This window comes from Platalea leucorodia (genome assembly GCF_965183815.1).
Source record: "Platalea leucorodia genome assembly, chromosome: 2".
NCBI lineage: Eukaryota > Metazoa > Chordata > Aves > Pelecaniformes > Threskiornithidae > Platalea > Platalea leucorodia.
Window position 1 is genome coordinate 128,944,461 of NC_138824.1, and position 21,012 is coordinate 128,965,472.

Genomic DNA, 21,012 nt, shown 5'->3' on the forward strand with positions numbered 1-21,012 from the left:
TTCCACCCGTCAGTTTGTGACAGTGAACGCTCCCCCCGTTTTCTGCAATTACCTCTGTACTAGTCAAAGGCATTAAACTGAGCTACTAAGCATTGTTTTGGAAGAATATGCCTATTTCACGTGCATAAGCCCAGAACACGCGTACAATTCACTCGATGTGCTGCCTGAATTGCTGCGGACAAGGCCAAACACCTCCACAGAGCTGCTTATCTGCTGTATGGAAGCCAGTAACGGCACGTGCACAGGGCAAAACAACGAGGGCCACACAGCTACGTAGCTCTCTTCTGCACTTCAGGCTTGGAACGGCTCTGACTTTCCAGCAGCAGGTTCCAGGAGGGAAGGAAATGGCAGAATAACCCGTTATCAGGCTGCAGCCATGTCCAGGGATAGAGATGGAAAAGATTTACCAAGTTTGGTCTAGTTAATTTCCTTGCTTTGAACAAGGATAATACAAAATTAGCCCCTAAAGGAAAAATTCTCATGCGCTGATGAGTTAATTCTGTGGAAGAGGAAATCACTTTTTTAATGGATTGTTTCAGACTTATCACATACTGCCATATGAGTGGATGAGGCACACCCTTCAATCTTCACGGAGCTTCAGCCTTCCAAAACCAGAAAGAGCATTTCTCTAGAACCACACAAGTGTCAGAGAAATCCCCGCAAACCTTCACGTTTGACTCTTCCCGCAGCTCGGGTAGGAGAGAGCGGTCTCACAGCCCCGCCGCACGTTTGACATTTACATTAATGTCAAATGCATCAGCGCGCATCCAGTTCCCAGCTTTCGCCAGAATGGGCAAGCCCACGCCACCCTCCCTCCCCGCCGTCTCCCTGTGGCCTTGCCAGGCCTTCAGTGTTTCCCGAGGCTCCGTGGCTACCTGCCACCAAGGGGACCGAGCCCAGCTGGCCACCCTCCTCTCACAGCCGCTGGACTTCAGCTTGTCTGTCAGCGCGGCCGCTTGGCTCCCGGCCTGCAGAGCCTTGCCGGGTTCCCCTTTCTCGCCAGCCCTCCGCGTGAGGGACGGTCCCGGTGACAGCACCGGCTCTCCCCGCCCTTGTAACACTGTTTACCTCAGGGGCGGCTGCCGCTCGCCCACTCGCCCGCCCGCTGGCCCCCGCGGCGGGGGTGGGGGGTGGGGAGCCGCGCGCGGGGGCGGTGATTGGCCGGAGGGGAGGGAGGGGGCGGAGACCGGCGGGCTCGCGGCTCGGCGGCGCTCCCGGCGGGCCCTGCGCCTTTCCCGCCGCTGCGTCGCCATGGCAACGCTGTGAGCCGCGCGGCGCGGCCTGGCGCCGTCATGGCGGAGCCCAGCGCGGCGGTGAGTGAGCCGGGGGCGCTCCGGGCCCTCCCCGCCACACGGCGCTGAAGCCCCGTTTCTCTGCTTCTCCCTAGGAGCAGCGCTGGCTGCAGGCCGCTCGGGACTTCGCCCGCCGAGCGCTCCCTGCCCGCGAGGGGCCTGGCGGGCCGGAGCCACCGCCGCTGGACGCGGTGCTGCAGCGCCTGCGGAGCGCGGGTGGCGGGGACCTGCCGCTCGGCTACAGGTGACCGCGGGGCGGAGAGGAGAGGGGAGGGGAGGAGGGGAGGCGAGGCGAGAGGAGGGGCGGAGAGGGATGAGGAGGGGAGGGGAGGGGAGGGGAGGGGAGGGGAGGGGAGGGGGGAGGGGGGGAGGGGGGGGGGGAGCGTCCCTTTGGGCCCGGTGCCCGCCTTCGTCCTTCGCGCATGCGCGGCAGGTAGCGGCGGGGCCCACCCCGCCCCGTACCAGCGTGCGCGGCCCGACTGCAGCCGCGGACCGGCGGAGCGGAGCTGGCGGGGTCCTCCCGGGAGCTCAGCACGGCGGCTGTAGCAGCAGCAGCAGCAGCAGCAGCCGCCAGGCGAGCGCCGGTCGTTCATGTGCGATGCCTGCCCCGGATGCTGGGGGTGGGAGGGCTGTTGTCGAAGACGGGTAACCGCATGCCTTTTCTTGGCTTCGATGCGCCCCCGATCGCTCTTGCGGTATGATTAAGCACCGTATCCGCTAGTCTGTGGTAGGTAGAGTGTGTAACCAAAGTAGGGCATCTCGCTGAGAGCGAGCTGCTCTACTGCACGGCGTTTGCACGGCGGCTTCCCGGCTGGATCCTGCTGGTCTGCTCAGGAGGCTGTTCCTGGGCATGGTCTCTGAGGCTGTTGGCCAGCTGAGGTCCGCCTTTGAGTGTGCACTCTCACAAAGGAGGAATCTAGGATAGCGTGGTCCATATTTTAGTTGGTAAAAGGCTTTTGGGTGCTTACCATCATGAAAAACACGCAGCTTGCTGAGAGAGATCTAGATGGGAATGTTTGGCTTGTCTGGATCTATATCTCTCTTGCTCCAGCTTTGGTGGGAGAGTGTCTATTGAAACCCCTGGTACAGCTGATTTTGGGACAAAGGTCAACTGGAATTGATTGGGGACTTGTGCCCTTTAATTTTATACTAATAGTTTATAAATGTAGATGGTGGGTCTTTCACGCCAGCTCATCTGATCTCATCGAAGCCATATTTTTTCTATAGACTGTATTTTACGATGCTTAAACCAGAGTTTGGTTTATATTCAGGGGAATTCATGGAGAAGAGTTGAAGGTAGTTGATATTTGTCTTGTATGAGGCCAATGGTCTGTTTGTGAGCAGCATACTACAATCACAGCTAACAGTCAAGCTCTGAAGCACCAGAAGAGGGTCCAGTTAGTTCTCTGTACGTGATAACCAGGATCCAGTGTACTGCTGTAGTTTTGGTTTCTCCCAAAAAGCAGTCAGCACATGTGGTGAGAACTTCATGTGTTCTCCTTGTAGATTATAGGTATCAGTAGTATTCCCGGTGCTGCTCTGTTTCTGAGGGTGGAGCAGTTTGCTTACATCCTTTTCAGCTAATCTTTCTCCTGTTCAGATTCCTGCCAAATACACAACATAGGTACTTGCATAAGTTTATCTCTTCTGAGTAATTTTTTATATAAATACTATTTATAGCTGATTCATACCCGTCACTCGTCTAGACTGGTTTCTGGCTTTGAACCTTTGATAACCTGACTAATCAAGTGAAACTCTTCAAATTCATACTCTCTGAATTTGATTATGTCCTGCTACTGAGCAAGTGGGTGTTGTGAATAGAGCTCCAGTTTCACAACCTAAAATTGTCAGCTAACCTCACTGGAAACAAGTACCAAAATCACTAGCTGGAGACCAGTTTGTATTCGCTCTTCCAGTGTTGATGTTAGCATGGACAGAGGACTTTTGTTAATTCTTTACTATAGAGAGCCAGGATGTAAACAACAATGATGAACGCTGCTGTGATCATATAAACACTGAAAAGCCTTAGAATCTAGTGAGGATGCTGCCTTGTTCTCCCATATGCAGTACTGTGGTCAGTCTAAGCATGATAGATGCTAAACTGTGGATGGCTTCACATGGGGTTGATTTGATGTTACATCTCCTTCTCCCCCCTCTCCCCAAAGCCAGGAGGGTAGGTGGAAAGATTCAGGGCTAGCTTGCCTGTGTTCTTATAAGCGAAGGCCCAGTCTAAGATTACTGGCTTGCTACCCCTCAGCTTTGTATCGTGTAGGCTATCCACAGGAGCGAATTTGTTCCAAAACTGTCACAACTTTCATCTAGAAGTTGTTCAGCCTTGCTTTTACTACGGTTCAGCGCTTTTTAGCACTAGATGATGGAATTAGTCTGTATTTACCTGTGTTTGTTACTGATATGTAAACTGTGTTGAGCAGTTGTTGGAGTTTTCTCACAGTCTCCCATTCAAGCTAAAAATGTCTGAACTAATAACTGTTCTCCCTCTCACCTCCCCCCACAGGTACCTGAAAACATGTTCCATTTTATCAACTCTTGATTTCCCACCCCTACCCCCCAAGTCTTCTGCATGCCTGCTCAGGTGACCGTAGTAGCAAAGGGTGTCTGTTTTCAGAGAGGATGCTCAAGCAGAACACGTTGACTGAGCTGAGAGAGATCCTTGATAAATGCCAGTGAATGGGTTGATTCTTGCCATGTGGCATCATCAGACCATGCCAATAGCTAAGGCTTTTCTGACTTAGCCAAGCTTTGTCCACTGCAGTGATCACTGTAATTCCCAAACTTTGCAGGCTGAGTTTTTTTCTATAGTCTTCCTTTTCTTTTCTTTCCAGTTTCATCTCCATCTCTGACCTACAGCGTCAGCAGTGCACGCCATGCTGCAGCCAGCTGACCTGGAGCACTAATGAATTTAAAGAATGGGCTCAGCAAGGACAAGGTGATTTACCCACGCAGAGCGCTTTGCCAAGGACTTACCTGATCTTGGTTGGCTATTTAACAGATGGAAGGCAAGAGGACAAAGAAGAGTTGGTAGCTGGTTGCCTATACGTGAAAGACAATACTGGGATAATTCCATGTGAGGTATGTCCTCAATCTGAGGGATTCTGTGCTGCAGACCACCAGGGGCTTCAGATAGTCTGCTGAAGTCTGTAGTGAGGGAAATAACACATCTATGTAACAGGCAGGAAAACAGCAAGCTCACTCAGATCCTGGGGAGAGGCTAGAACATGTCAAAGTTGTCATTGCTAGGAGAACAAACACTGAATGCGCTGGCCTGGAAAAAAGAGATAGCATAATGTACAGTTCTGTTAAACTCTCAACAGTACGAGGTGGCCTGGGAGATCTGGAGGTCATAGCACTACCCTCTATTTGTTGAATGCCAAGTAGCGGAGCAGAAATAACTTTCTAGAGAGTCGTACTGGGTGTTCAGTGATGCATTGATGACATGCTTTCAAGAAATAACAGCTTGCGTGACAGTGGTATTGAATTCAAAGACTTCTGAAGGTCTTAGAAGGCAAGGGGAGTCTAGATAAGAGGTAACCCCTAGAGTGGTGATGAAAGAGCACTGAGGTTGTGCTTTCCAAGGAGGGGAAGACTGGGAAAAACTTATATTGGTATGAACTTCCAACTGAAAACACAAGGGGAAAGAAAGCAGGTGAGAATTTTAGAAAAATAGTCTGAAAATAACGAAGCCTTGCAGGGAATTAATTATCACCTTGCCGTGAGGGTGTGGCTATAACCCAGGAAATGCTAGCTGTAGAGCTCAGCAACTCTGTTCCAGACTTGTATCTGGAAGGACCGAAGTTCTCCATGCAAGCGGGCAGAAAACACTGCTCTCATTTAATAATGAAGCCCAGCAGTAGAACAAGAGTTTGTGATGTGCATGCAAGGGCAAATTAGTAATGAAGATTGTAAGTAATTCTGAGAAAACATGCTGTAACTCATCTCAAGCTTTTATCTCTTTGTCTCTTGCCTTAGCTCCTACATTTTGAACTTGAGTGGCTGGAGTCACTGTTACTCTTCCCAAGCTGGTCATATATACCACAGACAGATCAGAGCGCAGCAGGGTACGTGGAAATCCTGGTGGATCCAACGCCAGTAAATCTCCCAAAGGAAGTACCTGACAGCATTCCAGTCGCCTACCCGGCATCGGCCAAGCCACTGCTTACCTCCAGGTAAACACCTAGCGTGCTCAACTCCATCATAGCGCTGTTGCTCTGGTTTGGCAGGTACCATGAAGAGCACTTGGCTTAGGAAGGGCCAAATTCTATTTCTGCCACAGGTGGAAGTATAACGGTGAGTGATGGAAGTAAAAGTCATACAATAAAGCCACTTTTCATTAATCAGCTGTTTTCCAGGACTTTACTGGAAGTTTTTATTCTGTATTTTGTCAAAACAAGACAAATTTTAATTATTTCTGGATGTATTTTTATACTACAGAAAGGACATGAGAACAAAGTGATGATTTGGCTTTCACTGAGGCTAAAATTTACTCTTTTGATTAGCACAAGTTTTGTTTTTTTAACCTACAGTGAACCAGACGTATTATTGCAAGTAATTCTAGATTCTAATATGAAATTCATACACACCGCTGGTCAAGTTCTTATCAGATTGCTGAGATAAAGGTGCCAGTTAAATGTCAGGTGATAACAGTAACTGTTGCCTTTAGTGGAAATAATACTTACAGTATGTGAAAATGTAGCCAATGGAATTACAAATCTTACTCAAGGTGATATTTTCATGTTGTGCTAGATCGTGTTTTATATTCTTGAGTAGAGAACTGTTGATGTAAATTAGTAACAATAAAATGTCCCTCGTCAGGCTGCTTTAGTTTCTTTTTAGTTTTCTTTTGTTTTAAACAAGAAAACTATTTCCATATTTCAGTGTACACTATTAGCCTTTAAACATAAAGCTCCTCTGCTGTTCACTGATATCTGACCCATTTTCCATGCTCCTTCTCTAAAAACGTTACCCATAAAGTCATTAAATGTTGTTCCTGGTACTTGCGTGTGTGGCTGTCCTGGTATTTCTTTTAAAAAAAAAAGTCATAAAGTTACATAATTGTTTACGTGTTTTAGAATCAATAATATATTTGTTTAGACTAAGTGGGATGGTTATATTCCAGTCCAGTAGGAGCTAAAATGAAAATGACAAATGAAACTACAATTGTTTGTTTGAAATGAATTTTTTTTTCTTTTTTTTTGAAATGAAAGTTTGAAATGACTAAAGAAATGTCACCTCTCTCTCCTCTCATCTGCTTTCAGTTTTGCTGCTCTTTCACCCTGTGCCAAGTTTGTTAGGAAGACTCCGTTGTTGCTTTCAGGCCTCTTTTGTTTATAGGCTTAGAGCTTCCACAGTGTCACATTCCATGGATCCACAAAGCCGAGTTCTGTTTTCTGCTGAAGAATTGCTTGTGACTTCCCCCCCCCCCCCCCCCCCCTTTGGTCTATGATTACTTCTTGTTTGTGGTAAAGTTTTTTTTATAATCTGGCTGTTGTCATGGAACATGTAAATTTGTTCAACACAACCCTGCTGTCTTCAAATATTAAGGTTTTTAAAACGTCAAAGGGACTTAGCATATAGAAGTTAAAGTAAGAATTTTGTAGCCACATATTGTTTTGAAAACCTCTCTGAGAGATGGTCTGTATTATGTTGTTGGATCCTTTATTTCCAGAAAGTGTGTGCTGCATATTTGTTTATTTTGCTTTTGAGACACCTTCAGTACTTCTTTCATCTCTGATTTCCTTTGCCTCCTCAATTGCCCTGTAGGATTCCATGTAAGAAAAGATCAAAGCTCACTGTGGCAGGTGAATTGGCCAGACTCGGGCCTCTCCTTTGTATTTGCCACAAGACATTCTTCTTTCTGTTTCTGAAGTGCCTGACCTCAGCTGTTTGGGTCCCTGTGCTGGTGCAGGTAAGTCCTTGGAATTTTGCTCACAATGTCACCATCAGTATCTGTGCACGTGCCAGTTGCTGAATTCTTTGAAGCTTGCCCATGAGTTCCCAGTTTGATTTATTCTTCCTTTTACTAGTGATTCTTTTTTTTTTTTTTTTTTTTTAATTCCATGCAGCTTGCAATAGTCCTTGTATGTAAGAAGTCTACTTCTATGTTCTTCAGAAATACAGCCTTCCTCCCTCATGCAGTTGCACTGTCCCTGAACATCTTGCAGATATCACCCTTTTGCTAAGAGGGTGAGGCAGTCCTCTTGAAGGAAAAGTTTTTTTGGGTGGGGTTATCGGGGTCAGAAAGAATTTTTTCCAGTGCAGGAGATGCTGATGTTGCTTTTGGTTTCTCTGCTCTAGAAGCCCAACCAGCTGGCATGGCGTTATATCCTCAAGTTGGGTCACAGGTACACAGTAACAGGCCTGAGTATGTCCAGCCTGAAGAAATCTGGACAAAGGATGTTTGTCACCGGTGTTTCTTCCTGCCTTCTGCCCTACTGTGCAGAGCAGGTGAGGGAGCAGCCACTGGACAGTGCTTGGCAAGGAGAATCCACTCAGTCTTCTTCCCTTGAGGCTGCTGAGCAGCTCAGTGATTCCTTGGAGGTGGGAGTTGAAGAGGAGAGGCCAGGATCAACCAAAGAGTCCAAGATCATCTCATATGTGGTAAGGTTTCATAGGGTTAGCCTTCACCCACTCATGCTCTGGGGTTTCAGCTCCTGGCCTGCAAGGTCTTATTTTCATCATCAATTTATTTTCCTGTTGTTCAGGGCTATGAGTCTCATGTTCTGGGACTCTCTACACTCCTGTAACTTTCTGTTTGCTTTCTATTTAGGGAACTGTCACTAAAATACTCAATGTCCAAGCTGGTCTCTTTTTACTGGATAACAAAGTCTGCTTGTGCCTTGCTTACCAGCAGTTGTTGAACTCTGCACGTGGACTCCGACCAGGAGCATGTGTGGAGGTAAGCTGAGACTTAACAGGCATAAAGCATTCAGTGGAAAAGACTTGGACCCTGGGGATGGCTCGCGAGTGTGTGGGTCAACAGAAGACTAGGGGAACATTGAAATTATTTCAGCAAGTATCTGGAACAAAATCGGGGATCTTACTGTCTAGGCTTGGTCATTATTATTATCTGATTTCTCCCTAAGCAGTGTCAGGTCCCTCAGGCCCATTGGATTTATAGACAATCCAGTAGAGTGACAAAGGATTTAGGGTGGGGTGATGGTTTTGGGGAGTGGTGGCAGACTAGCCATCTCCTCTCTTAAGTTGTATGTCTGTGTATCTCAGCTCATCGATGTCCACCTCCTGCAGAAGCCTCTGGTATCCTTCCCTTTCATTGTACTTGGTGCTTGCCTGAGCAGCACCGTTGTGCTGAAGAGTTTTTCAAGGCTCAGCACCCCCTACCAGCCACCGGCCTCTTCAGGAAATCTCTACTTTCAGCTGCTCTTCCGCTACAATCTTGGTATGCCACTCTACCTCTGGCTGGTGAGCCTCCTGGAGACGTTTGAGGAGAGGTGAGGACAGTTCTTCTGAAGTCAGGCTACACGTAAATGTGCTTTGTAGGCTACCTGGGTGTCTTCTAGACCAAGGGTTCACAAAATTACTGTGCTTGGGTACTAATAGCAGCAGCAATTGCTTCTGGTTTACTGGCCTAAGTAAGCCATTCATCTAGATTTTGTGTCATGTCCAGTTGCTTGTACCTTGCAGTTGTTCTTATGAGAAAGTCCTGTACATTTTTCAAGTGCATGTGCAGTAAGCCCACTGCTCTGGGGAAGCTGCAGCACTCCAAAGCATGTGCTCATGTACTCCTGCCTAGGAAGTTTTGTCCTGAAATATGGAAGCACTGTAGGGATGTGTGCCTGCCAATGTAGTTTGCTTGACAAATCAAGGTGGGCACTGAGGCTGGAGCTGGAAACTGCTGCTACAACCAGATCACAACCGATATAAAGGCTCTTGTGTCCTGGCTGCTCACAGGAGCAGCGGCAGCTGCTCAGCATATCACTTTGAGATATTCTGAGTATTGCCAGTAGTGTGAGCATTTGTTTGAGAGCCTCTGTCTTAGCAGATTTTCCCACATGTGATTATCTCTGGGTCTTCCAGATGGCTTCCTGCTCTCCCTGACTGCTGCACTCTGTTCATGTGACAGCTGTGGGCCAGTTTCTGGGTTTACTTCTGGGTTCTGTTAGTGAAAATATTTGTGTTTGTTCTGGAATTGTTATGGTTGATCACAGTAACTGCTGCCTTGGACTTTAAAAACTAAAATATATATATTTAACCTCCGGCAGTCAAGTAGCAGTTTATAGAATACTCAATCTTCCTGTGCTTTACTGGCACTGTGGAATTTTTTACCATGCTTTCCAATAAAACAGCTATAAGTTTTGCCCTGGGAACGATGCTAGCTATAAGTTTCAGTTTTTACTAGCTTTTTCACTTCCTTTAAATGTGATTGTTAAGTCCTGCTACTGCTTGAAAATTGTTCTAGTGAGTTAGTTGCTATCTCTTTTTATTTGAGTTCACTTTCTGTTATTAAGTCATATTTTGATTGGCAGTGTGATCACTTCCAGGCATTCAAAACCAGCGAACTAAACTTCTGAAAGGAACACAACACAAGGAAAATGTTGGAACAAGAGCTGTGGTTTCTGCCTTGTGATTTTTTTTTTTATTATTTTTTTTTAATCCTGTAAAAGAAAGCCAAGTATACCTAACACAAGTAATCATATCAAGCTTAGCCAAAATGCATGGAGGTCCATTTGTGTGACTTAGAGGAAGATTATTTTCGAGTGGGTTTGTTTTGTTGGGTTTTTTGTTTGTTTGTTTTTGGGGTTTTTTTGTCCACTTGAGTTTCGAGATTTTGCCAGTCTATATAGTTTCCTGTTCCTTGTCTGCTTGCCTGACATAGATCTGCATCGCCCTTCAATGTTCCTTTTTTTAATCACTTCATGTTCTTTTTGCACTTTCCTTAGTTCTTGTCCTACACAGCACATTCATTCGTAACAAGCAGAAGGAATCCCTGACTTACATGCAAAACTCACTAAGAAGTGAGGACTGCTAATGCTTCTAACCGTCTTCATTTTTTTCAGGTTTTCTTATTTTTTTGGGCGCCGTCGACTGTTGCTTAGCTCGATGCACCGAAACCCTGGAGCTGCTGAGAAGTTCCTTGTCCCCCTTCTGCAAGCTGTGGTGCCAGATGGAGAGGAGGCAAGAGATATTTATAATGAAATCCTAGCAAAAATACACCAGTGTCCCCTGCAGAAGGTGAGCAAATGCTCTGTGAGCTGTTTTCTGTTTGTCTGATGGGAAGAAGTTCAGCTGGTTCATTCTTTCTTTCTTTTTTTCTTAGTATTTGACCCTGACCCCCCCGTGCCAGGCCCCATCTCTGTCTGCAGTTTGCCATATGGCAGAACAGAAGAGCTGGGAAGGCTTCAGTCCATCACAGCTGCTTTCCCCCTTGGAGGCACAGCACATGGGCACCCAGGAGCTGAATCGCAGGCTGGCCTGGTCTTACTGCACACTCTCAGCAGGAAGTTTCCAGCCCCGACTGGTAAGTGCCTTGTTCCCTTTACTGTCTGTGCCTTGAGAGTTCCCAGTTCTTCCCATGCTTTCCAGCACCCTGCCTGATGCATGCCTGTTCCTCCTGTTAGGGAATGACACTGCTTTCCTCACCTGTGGTGTGTCGAGCACAGGCTGAATTCAGGCTGCTGCTATGCATGCTTTGATTTATGGCCTTCAAAGATCAGAAGTGTTTGATGCTCTTTGCAGCTTCCTTTCTGTTGCAGATACTACTGGGTGTGCTGAGAGTCTCCTCCAGGAGCAGTTCCCTCCAGCTGCAGGACAAGAGCAGCACGCTTCCCTGTGTGATATCCCATAAGGATGGTAGCCCCTTTGCCCATACAGGTGTCATAGGTATATCCCACTAAGCTAAATTTGAGAGTGCTGGGCTTTTGCATTCTGCCATCCAGGTCCAAAACAAGGAAGAGGAGACTTGGTATGGAGATGCTGAACTGTCACTGCCTTGCCCCATGACTTTAAAATGAGGAAATTGAGCTTGCTGGTTTTGTATTCTCTTTTTATTAGCTCAGCTCCTTTCTCTGATGTGTTTGCAGGATCACTCTTGCAGGTGGAAAACTACCAGCTTGTAGTGGAGAGATTCCTTCAGACTGATTTTCCCTCCTGGGAGCAGCTGGCAAATCTGGAGCATGTGAGGGAGAAAAAAAGCAGGCAAGTCCCTTTATTCAGTGCCCAATTAAAATCATCACTCTGCAGTTCCACAGCTATTTTGGACTATGATAAAGCTGCTTATCAGCATAGTATTTCAGTGCCAAAGCACCTGTCCTTTGCTATTTGCAGGAAAGGAGATCTTTATCAGCAACAAACCCACCATCTTCATTTTGTTCAGAATACACCGAGCCTGGTAGCTGCCCTCTACTTCACCCTTTTGCGCTGCTCCCGCTGATTACCTGCGGGGCGCTCACCAGAATTGCTTTTCCCAGATAACCGCTTGTTTCAGACACTCCCCTGTCAGGAACAGGGAATTTCACTGTTACTGTTTGTCGTTTCAGTGTCTATGTGCACTTCTACTTTGAGGATGTTCAGGTTCTCCATGCTGCTGAAGGACAAATCCAGAAAGGCCTTAGAAGTGGAAACAGCTCCTCTTTGAGGAAGAAGGATGATGGCAGCTTAACATCTGAGCTGGAAAGCCCAGAGGCAAAAATGCTGAAATTGGAGGATCCCAAGCCAGATACTCACAGAGAGAACAATCAGAAGGGCCAGAGCAGCACTAGAAGAACCAGCTGTGTTTCTCACCTATTCTTGGTTACCCAGAAAGAGGGTCTTATGTTACGCAATTACCAGCTACCCAGAGAAGAAGATGGAGAAGGACAGGAGCTGCAGCGCAGTTTCCAAGCCACAGTGCTGTGGCTGGGCAGACCTCGGCTCTGGAGCCACTCCAGAGGCAATGGGAATCTACCGGAGCTGGAAGAGACCAGCTGTGATGGAGAAGAGGGCATGACACAGCAAGAAGTGAGGCAGGAGGCAGCTTTAGGGGAGTGGTTTGATAAGGCTGGGAGCTGGCTCCTCAGGGAGCCTGTGTGATAATTAAGGATCTAGATTCCTAATCAACGAGAGAGTGATTTTTTTGTCTTGGTTGTCCTTGATGGTGCTAACCTTACTTCTCAAGCAAGGCATCCTCTGCTGGGCTTGCTTTCTTCGTGCTGTACGTTTCATTTTCTACCTTTTTCCTAACATTTCTGATCACCTTTTCTCCCTCCCCTCCCCCACCAGGCACTACTGCTCTTCATGGGGAAGTCTCTACGATGGTTTCCATTTCTGCACCTGGATGGGCTGTATCGCTTTGTTGTGCCCCACTGCTCGGTAAGAGAGGGATTGTCTTGCTGTTTCCTGTTGGAGACTTTTTACTGAACTGCATGTGGGAGTTGAGGAGTCAGAGGGTGACTAAGCTCTTGGCTTGGAATTCCCATTCGTCTTGCCAAGGAACTGCTTCAGTTCTATGTTTGGTTAAAATTCTCAGAGCTCTGGGTTCAGTGGATTTTTTTTTTTTCTTTTTTTCTTTAAACCACCGTTCTTCAGTGGCCCTTTTTTTCCTATATAGCTTTCATCTCCTTCTTTTAATAGTCCTCTTTCCTGCCTTATCACTCTTCTCTCAGGACTTGGAAGTGTTTGACAAGCTCTGCTTTCCACCTGTGCCAGCAAATTTCCTGAGCAGGTCATCCTGCCCCCTGTGCCTGCCTGTCCAAGATAGCTGGTACTTACAGCATGAGACATGGATCTCCTGTCTGACTGAGCACCAGGTATGCAGTGCCTTATTGATCTGGGCTTTCACAGGCAACTTGTAGATGTCTCCAGAACTAGCTCAGAAAGTTATCGATACAGAGTGTCTTGTTGATGAGACTGTTCTGTTCTAAGCTCCATCAGAGGCTGGGCTTCACATTTTCCTGCCTCAGAATTAATCTGGGGAGGAAGCATCAGTTGCTTGACATAGCTCTAAGCATGCAGAACTTGTATTTAGTGCTCTGGCTGGGGACAGCCATAAAATACAATCCATCTGAGTCCGTGTCTCCTATACTTTTAGCTGGCAGCCAACTCGGTGCTGAGAGGCATGGACCAGAGAATTTCCTCCATTCCAGAAGTACTTAGCAACAGGTACGTTGGTCTGCCCTAAATTAGATGTGACCATGCCTCAGGGAGTAGGTCTGCATTCGTCTCTATTGGAGACAGTACTACGTTAAGCAGTGATGAATTATCCACCCTAGGAATATGGTTTGGAAATCTTCCTATGTGCAAGTATTCCAGACTGCCCCCATCCTGGTTATCAAAGTTAAAGGGATTGCAGGTGACAAAACAGCAAAATGGTCTCCAGAAAAAGTCTGAGCTACTACTGGTGTGGACTAGGTTCCAAAGGTCTCTGCTAAATTCCTGTCAGAAGTGGAAACAGGCGCAGCAGGGAAAATGAGGCTGAATGTGTGAGGGTTTTTTGTTGGTTTTTGATTGTTTTAGCATAACTTGCTCAAACAAATACTGGGGTTAGAAGCTTTTCTGTTCAAAGCATGTTTAATCTGGGGTGATATGCATGCACACTGAAATCTTCACCAGTGCCTTATGGTAAACTCAGTTTTTCTTTGGTTGGCTTCTTCCTTTAGAGGAAGCAGAAAGCGAGTTATGGGGTTTCTTGTCCCTGGGTGGGATACGCTGCAGCAAGCTGCCCTCGGTCCGGTAGCTCAGGTGTTCAAGCGCAGGTTCCCCTGAAACTGGGCTTAAGCAACAGCACTCCACTTCTCCCTGTCCTTTGTGGCAATCTTGGAGTCAGGCTTTCTTCCACTCCCTTTATCTTCAGGCAGGACAGAAATCCTGGTCTGCTCTCAGTTTCACAGGTTCCCTCATTTCTTTCTCTGGTGAGATAGTGGAGAGGACCTTGTGTGCCTCTCCCAAGAATGAGAAGCCATCTGTGACTCTCAACCTTCAAAAGCAGAAAGGTAAGATTGTGACAGGCTGTCACGTAACAACAAATTGATTCTCTCTGTTTCAGAGAGACAGTGCACTTGGCTAACTGTGCTCCTGTATCTGAGAATAGTGGAAGTAGGCCAAGATGTTCCATCCCATTGCATGTCAGAGGGCTGGGAAACTACACTGCATGTGTATTGGGGATGGGAATGGGAATACTGTACCTGGAAAATCTGTGAGGTGGAACAGTGATAGCCTCATTGTGATGGGAGGGAAAACACCTCTAGCAGGTCCAGCTCAGTGGCAGATTGTGCTACCTGCGGGTGAGGTCATGGCATGTGTGGTTCTGTCTCCTCAGGGAGTCTGCTAGCCAGTGATCACAGTGTGAAGCTCAGCATCTCAGTTGCTCCAGGCTCCCCTGTTGTGGTGGACGTTTACATTGCTGCCGCCTATCTGCAGCATCTCTGGGGTTTGCTACCTGGAGCCAAGATCCTCTTCCAGAACTTGGAACGGAAAATCTCCAGGTACCCCTGTCTTTAGAGCCCTGATCTGGGCTCCAGCTCTGACCTCTCGTATTGTCTTTGAAACCATCTCTGAATCTTTCCTCTTGTGGACTTTCCTCATCCCTTGCCCATGCCTTCGTGTCTCCCAGTCCCTTGATACAAATGATTTTCCTACCATGTTACAGATGAAGACCAGCGCAGCCATGCCAAGAAAACTGAGTGGTTTGGTTTCTATGAGCCGTTTCTGACATCTGCTCTTTCATATTGCAGATTCCATAATGTTTATTGCATCTACATTGCCTCCAGCTGTGTAAGCATCATATCTCTGCCAGCTTCTCACCTGCCTTTTCCTTCAAGGTGAGTCCAGGGTCTCTGCCCACTTACAGTGTCCCAAGAAAGGTTTCTGTGTTCCAAGCTTCTCACATTCCTATTTCTTCTAGTCCTGCAGGAGAAGCCTCACCCCCCTCACTAGTGTTTCTATCCAGCTTGCAACCTCGCCTGCAACATCTGCCCCAGGCACGGATTTTATGCCACTTGTCCTGTGTACTGACTCTGTCCCTGCAATGGGTTTGCTCACTTTGCAGCAGCATCTTCAAAGAGGTATTCAAGCTTCCACAGAGATAATTTGTGAGGAACCTTGGAGATTTTCTACTCTGACACATCCTCTGCTACCACGTAGAGGAAATAAGAGTTCCTATCCCAATTCCAAAACTTCTTTTTCCAGTGTCTGAAAAGGACTTGTTTATTAGAAAGGGACCAAAAAGACAACTGATTAGAAGCGCGCGTCTGATATTAGGCAGGCTGGCAGCTGGGACTGGGGATGAAGCAAGGACATTCAGGGGGAGAATCCTACTCTGTTAATGCTCTGCTTTTCCCGTGTTCGCTGCTGTTGGGGTTCAGCACCTTGCAGCAGGTGATTTTTGTCCCCATACAAACTTTTCCCAAGACACTCATTGGACATGCAGTGAAGTTCTTTAATCCTTTGCATACTTAATTAGGGGAGGGTTAAAAGAAGCAATGGCCCTTCCCCTTCTCTCTCTTATACCCACCCATACATAGCTGTAGCTTTGCTCTTCCTTCAGGGGAGGTGCACCCGACACAGTCCACCATGTCCATCACACACAGGAGTGAGGCAAGCCAGTGCACGGTAAGCGCTGTAGAGATTGGATGTGGAAGGAGGTGGGTAGGAGGGAACAAATTACACCACAGACGGGAGAGGAAAATCAGATCAAGGATGGGATGTGGACAGAATAGCAAAGACAGAAGTTAGAGTTGTCATGTCTTCCCAGACGTGAACAAACCTCCCTCTCTCTTTACTGAGATCTGTTGTCTGGGACATGACCCTTGTGAGGGAGCTGGGCATTGTCCTGACCTCCGTCTGCATCTTAGTCTGCCTGCTCTCTCCATAGGGTGCTGGTGGAGGACGGAACGGGTGAAGCTTTGGTGCTGTGCAGGAACGAGCATGTGGCAGCAATGCTGGGCCTGAGCCTTCTCGAGTGGGAAGCTCTGCAGAACTGTGTGCAGAGCAGGGGCAGAGTGTCCGTTCAGCATGGGGAAGCTACTGGCATGGGGGTGAGTGGGTTATTCCGGTAGCGATTGCAGTGTGCTGAGCTTGAGCCTCGGCTGGACTGGATTCCCTTTGCTGTGGGTGTTCCAGTGGCTCCCTGCCTCCCTCTGCATGTTCACTGGCATCACAACCTTTCCTTCCTCAGTGTGTGGAGGAACCTGAGGATCTCATTGCCTGCTACCTAAGGAGCCTGTGCAGGAGTCCTCTCATCTGTCGCCCTATCCTGCTGGATTTCAGCCTAGACAGGAAGCCCTCCAAGATCCTGCAGCCTGGTAAGCAAGCGCTGTTGGCTTTTGTAATATTTAGTGTGGGAAGGAAGGGAGGAGCCGTCTCACCAGGCTGGGGAAGGAGAGCTGCCTTCACTGCCCACAAAGCAAGATCTCTGGAGGATTTCCATGGAATTGTGAATTCTGTGTCTTAGCAGAACCGTGGTTACAAAAATACAGAAATAGTATTATAAAAATCACTACATACAACAATATTATATCTGAATTTTTCTACTTAATACAGAAGCATAAAAATAGTATTGAATTGTCTTTGTAGTTGTAATGAACAACTTGGAGCTTCTCCGTTCAAATTTTATGTATGGTTCCAGGAAAATAGATCAGCTAAACAACTGGGATAGTAATTATTCCCAGGTGTCAGTAAGGGGGGGTGGGGGTTGTGTGTGTGTGTGTGTGGTAGTGGTGGCAGGAGAGAACACGTTTTATTAGCATCCCCCTTTTGCCCGCCCATCCCCCTTATATTAAGGTACAGGTTTATTTCTGTGGGGTGCCTCTTACACACAAAGCATTTTCTGTTTTAGAGCAAGGTTCCCAGCCCTTGGATGGGACAGGGTTCTGGCCAGCCAGGGTTACTGTGCAGACCTCTCAAATGAAGTGGGTTTTGACTTTAGACAGGATGGCAGGTAAAGTCAAGACTAGGCCTGGAAATCCTCACCATGGCCACAGAATTTGAAGTGCTGAAGAGTTTTGAATTCATGGGTGCTGATGTCTGAGCTCATGCTGCCACCACTGTGCAGTTGCTGCGTTGAGGAGACATTCCTCGTAGCTGCTTGTACTAATGCTAGTGCTTGAGTATGGGTCCAGGTGCTGCAGGGGTTGATTTGCTAAGCTCACCAGAGGATGCTCTGCTCTGGAGACCTTATCTTTTGGCTACCATGTAACATCGTCTGTAAGGCCAGGTTGCTGATAGTGAGAAAAGATACAAAGCCCAGTGCATCAGCTATGTGAGCAGCAGGCCGTTCACAGCGTTTCACAGTGTAAACTGTCTGTTCCTCCAAGTTGGAGGGATGCTGGCCAAATGCATTCATCTGCTTACATCCTGGATTCATTAATTGTGCTGTCCTTTGAGATTTAGCGGATGCCAAGCAGCTGCTGCAAGGCCTTCCCTCCCACACCAACTTCTACAGCTGTGGGCTAGAACAGAGCAGGAGCCCTGTACTGAGTTGTTACAGGTTGTATCTTTCCCCTTCAGCTCCACCACAGCTGAGAAATTTTCACTGCGGTGAAGTGGAGTTTGTGTCGCAAGTGGGACCTCGGCTGAGCCTGCTGTGCCTGAACGTGGAGGAAGTGGAACAAGAAGCCTTAAGGTATCTGAACAGCGAGAGAATTAGGAGGACATCCAGTCACTGCCGAGCGGGAGCCACTGCTTAACATGCCTCCCAGTGGGAGAGGAATTATGAAAATACCTACTGGGATTGGGAGCTCGTTTTAATCTCCTTTCCAGTGGGAGCACAGGCCTGTGAGCACAGGGTGAAGGGTGCAATCAAGAAGCTGCTGTGACTTGTGGAATTCCTGAATGGTCATGCTGGACCATTGCCACCAGCAATACTGGGCTACATTTTGGAAGAGATATTCGCTACTTACTACGTGACAGCGCTTGCTTTGGGCCTAGGGCACACAATGTGTGTATTTTTATGTGGTAGTATCTACTAAATAAAGCTATTAAAATACAGTTTAAATAACACCATATCTATTTTAGTATTAGGGTTTACTTGCTATATGGGGAATGAGGCAGAAAGTAGATCCTTGGTTTATGAGCCAGAGCCAGGCATTTTGCAGATCATTCACTGTCTTCATGCAAAACTGTACTGTTGCCACAAGGGATAGTCTTCTTAACCCAATAGAAATTATTAAAATGATGTTTTGAAAGCATTTCCTTCCTCCAAGAAGAGAAAGGAAGTGAATAAGTTACTGTTTGGAAACTAAATCATGGTACTAAATCGCAGGACTATACAGGCATTGTTTTGCAGCTTAAACAGTGGCCTGACCATTATGTGGGGCTGGTAACAAGAGGATGGCAGTGAGCTGTGATACAAATTCACTACATGCTACAGGCTTGCCCATCTGTTCCTGATTAGGAAGGGGATGACTGCAACGGCACGTGCCAGTATCCACGGTGTCATGGCAGACTAACCAATACAACATGTGGGAGATCACCATTTGAAGAGATTCCTCTCCCGTCTGCTCACAGTGATGACTAAGTGTTCTGCACTTGCTTTTGCCAAAGTAACATCCAGATCCTTTGTCTTGTGCTATAGGTTAGTAAATTCCCCGCACAGTTACTTCCCTGCTGTGTTCCTTGTGCAGACAGCGTATTTGAGCAGCTACTCTGTTTCGGGTTTTGTTTGTTCAGTGTTTCCTCCTGCATTTCCCCTTTCCCCCTTAGTTTGAGCCTTATATTAAATTATAGGTGGTGGGTTTATTGCGCACGGGTAAAGTATCTTCCCTCTCAAGGCCTGCTGGCCGCTTCTAAGACCAAAGCATGAGTGGCACAAGACCTGACATGCCACAATTCAACAAAGTTCTGAGCCTCCATCTTTAAGAAGGTTACCAAAACAGCTTAAAGCAAAGGTCTACACAAGTTTTGCTGTGACAGTCTGGTTTTCTGTAGTTGCTTTCTGTGAAATGGTAACGATTTTGCTGAAGCTTGCTCCCCACCCTCCCCTAAGAAAACAAAACACAACCAAAAAAAGGCAAACAAAAAAAACCTCTCAGCCTGAGGAAAATGTTGACTGGAAGTGATGTAAATTAAGAGATTAAAATCTGATTTAAAAGTGCAACTGAAAGTAGTCCTGTAATATGAATAACATTGTAGCAGACAGTGCTACAGAAATAGATAGGAAGTGCCAGATAACAGAGACATTTAAAAACAAAAAAGGCAAATTTGTCTCTATAGTTGTAACTATGTTTAATAACTGCTCTTACTTCTGAATTTGAACTTTCCAGTAGTATCTTAGTAGTGTCCCTCTTTTTCTCCTCATTATGTATGTTATCCTTCCATCTGCTGCCACACTTACTACTCACCTGTTCCTCTTTTATTTCACATTACAAATGCAATCATCAGTCCTTATATAGGCTGTTTGCCTTTGCCAGGTTGAAGACCTAATGCTTATTCCAAGCCTGTTGGCCGTTTTGTAATCCATCAGTGTTTTGCCATTCACAACATCTTTTTCAGAAGGGGAGTTTGATTATATTCTTCTGAGAAGACTGAATAGATTAACTGGCTCTCTTATTCACAGTTTTATTAGTACATTCAGAGAATCACAAGGCACGAGACAGATGAATCAAATCTGTTTGGGGGGAATTAAGATGTGCTTGCTTTTAGAACTCTAGGTTTGAAGGACTAGTTCTCCGATGTATTGCAGGAAACTCTTTTCCTGTTTGTCTCTGAGCTTCTGTCCATGATCAGAGTTCTGGTCACTGGGTTACTTCAGACAAGAGAACACATCTTGTTCCTCTGATCAGAGTTTTTCCTTTATTTATGCAACTCTCCTTATCAAGTTCCTCGCTCTCTTTCTGAAGCCAAACAAAGTATCCTGTTGTTGGCGTGGGTGAGAAATAATAACACAAGAGCGAAATCAGCTGGCTTCATGTTCGTGCTACTACATGCTTTGGGACTGGGAGGAGCTCTTAAAGTTCTCGGCCCAAGAGGGAGGAAAGCATGAAGCGTGTCCTGCCATCAGGGTAGCTGTGCAACTGTTCTGCATGGAAAGACAGAGATGTTCCTTTTAGCTGATTTTCTGTAGCTCTCCGCTTCATCACCAGTTCACCTCTAGAGCCTACCACCCAAAGCCAAAACTCATGAATACTAAAGGTAGTTGTCCTGTGCTTTGACTGTCTACAGCCCTCCTTATTCCAGGTCTAGGTGGGATTGCTCGGGCTGGCAGCTCCCTCTAGCCCTCGTCAACGTATCCCTACTAGGTACTATTTACTGAAGGTGCTGCAGTATGCAGTGGGGTTGTCCGATTAAAGCGTGTGCAAGCAAGGCTTGTACTGCAGCAGGCCTCACGGGGAAGGAGTGGAAGAAGTCCACGCTGCCTTGCAGCCATGAATTGTAGCCAAGGTTCAGCGAGTGTGCAGAGCAGCAAGCAAGACATCTCTCTTTTGGGCCGGAGAGAAGGTTGAGGAGGGAAGGAAAAGAAAATGAGAGGACGAGTAAGAGCTGACAGTCAACGGTGTAAGAGAAGAATCTCTAAAGTTGCAGAAAGCGATAGGAGAAGTCAGCAACGGAGCCTGGGGGAGGGAGAAGCCATGAATCCCACCTAAAGCTGGGGATGGGGAAAGAATGGGCACAGGGCAGACATGTCCTCCCATTCTGGCAGGCTTGAGTCTGCTGCTGTAACAAAACTCGACCCACAAAAAGTGGGTCGACATACACTGAGCATATATGCTTATGAGTTTCCCTTTCCAAGCTTACCTCCAGGTCCAGCAGTGTTTCTGATTGTTTTATACAGGTT

The 21,012-nt window shown here is 46.9% G+C and overlaps 1 protein-coding gene across 1 annotated transcript; it reads left to right on the forward strand.

The window, feature by feature from the left end:
• Window positions 1-789: 789 nt before the first annotated feature.
• On the forward strand, window positions 790-18,161 carry CTC1 (CST telomere replication complex component 1; the record flags this gene model as incomplete). The annotated part of the gene is given in 25 exon segments (XM_082336728.1): window positions 790-1,027; window positions 1,323-1,384; window positions 1,388-1,536; window positions 4,136-4,382; window positions 5,280-5,476; window positions 7,071-7,215; window positions 7,605-7,907; window positions 8,077-8,205; window positions 8,532-8,758; window positions 10,325-10,499; window positions 10,585-10,785; window positions 11,021-11,147; window positions 11,348-11,462; window positions 11,804-12,263; window positions 12,525-12,614; window positions 12,908-13,051; window positions 13,333-13,403; window positions 14,124-14,233; window positions 14,560-14,725; window positions 14,975-15,061; window positions 15,145-15,304; window positions 15,787-15,851; window positions 16,114-16,276; window positions 16,417-16,543; window positions 17,748-18,161. Coding segments are annotated over 25 exon segments (4,137 nt in total). The 3' UTR covers window positions 17,927-18,161.
• Window positions 18,162-21,012: the final 2,851 nt, after the last annotated feature.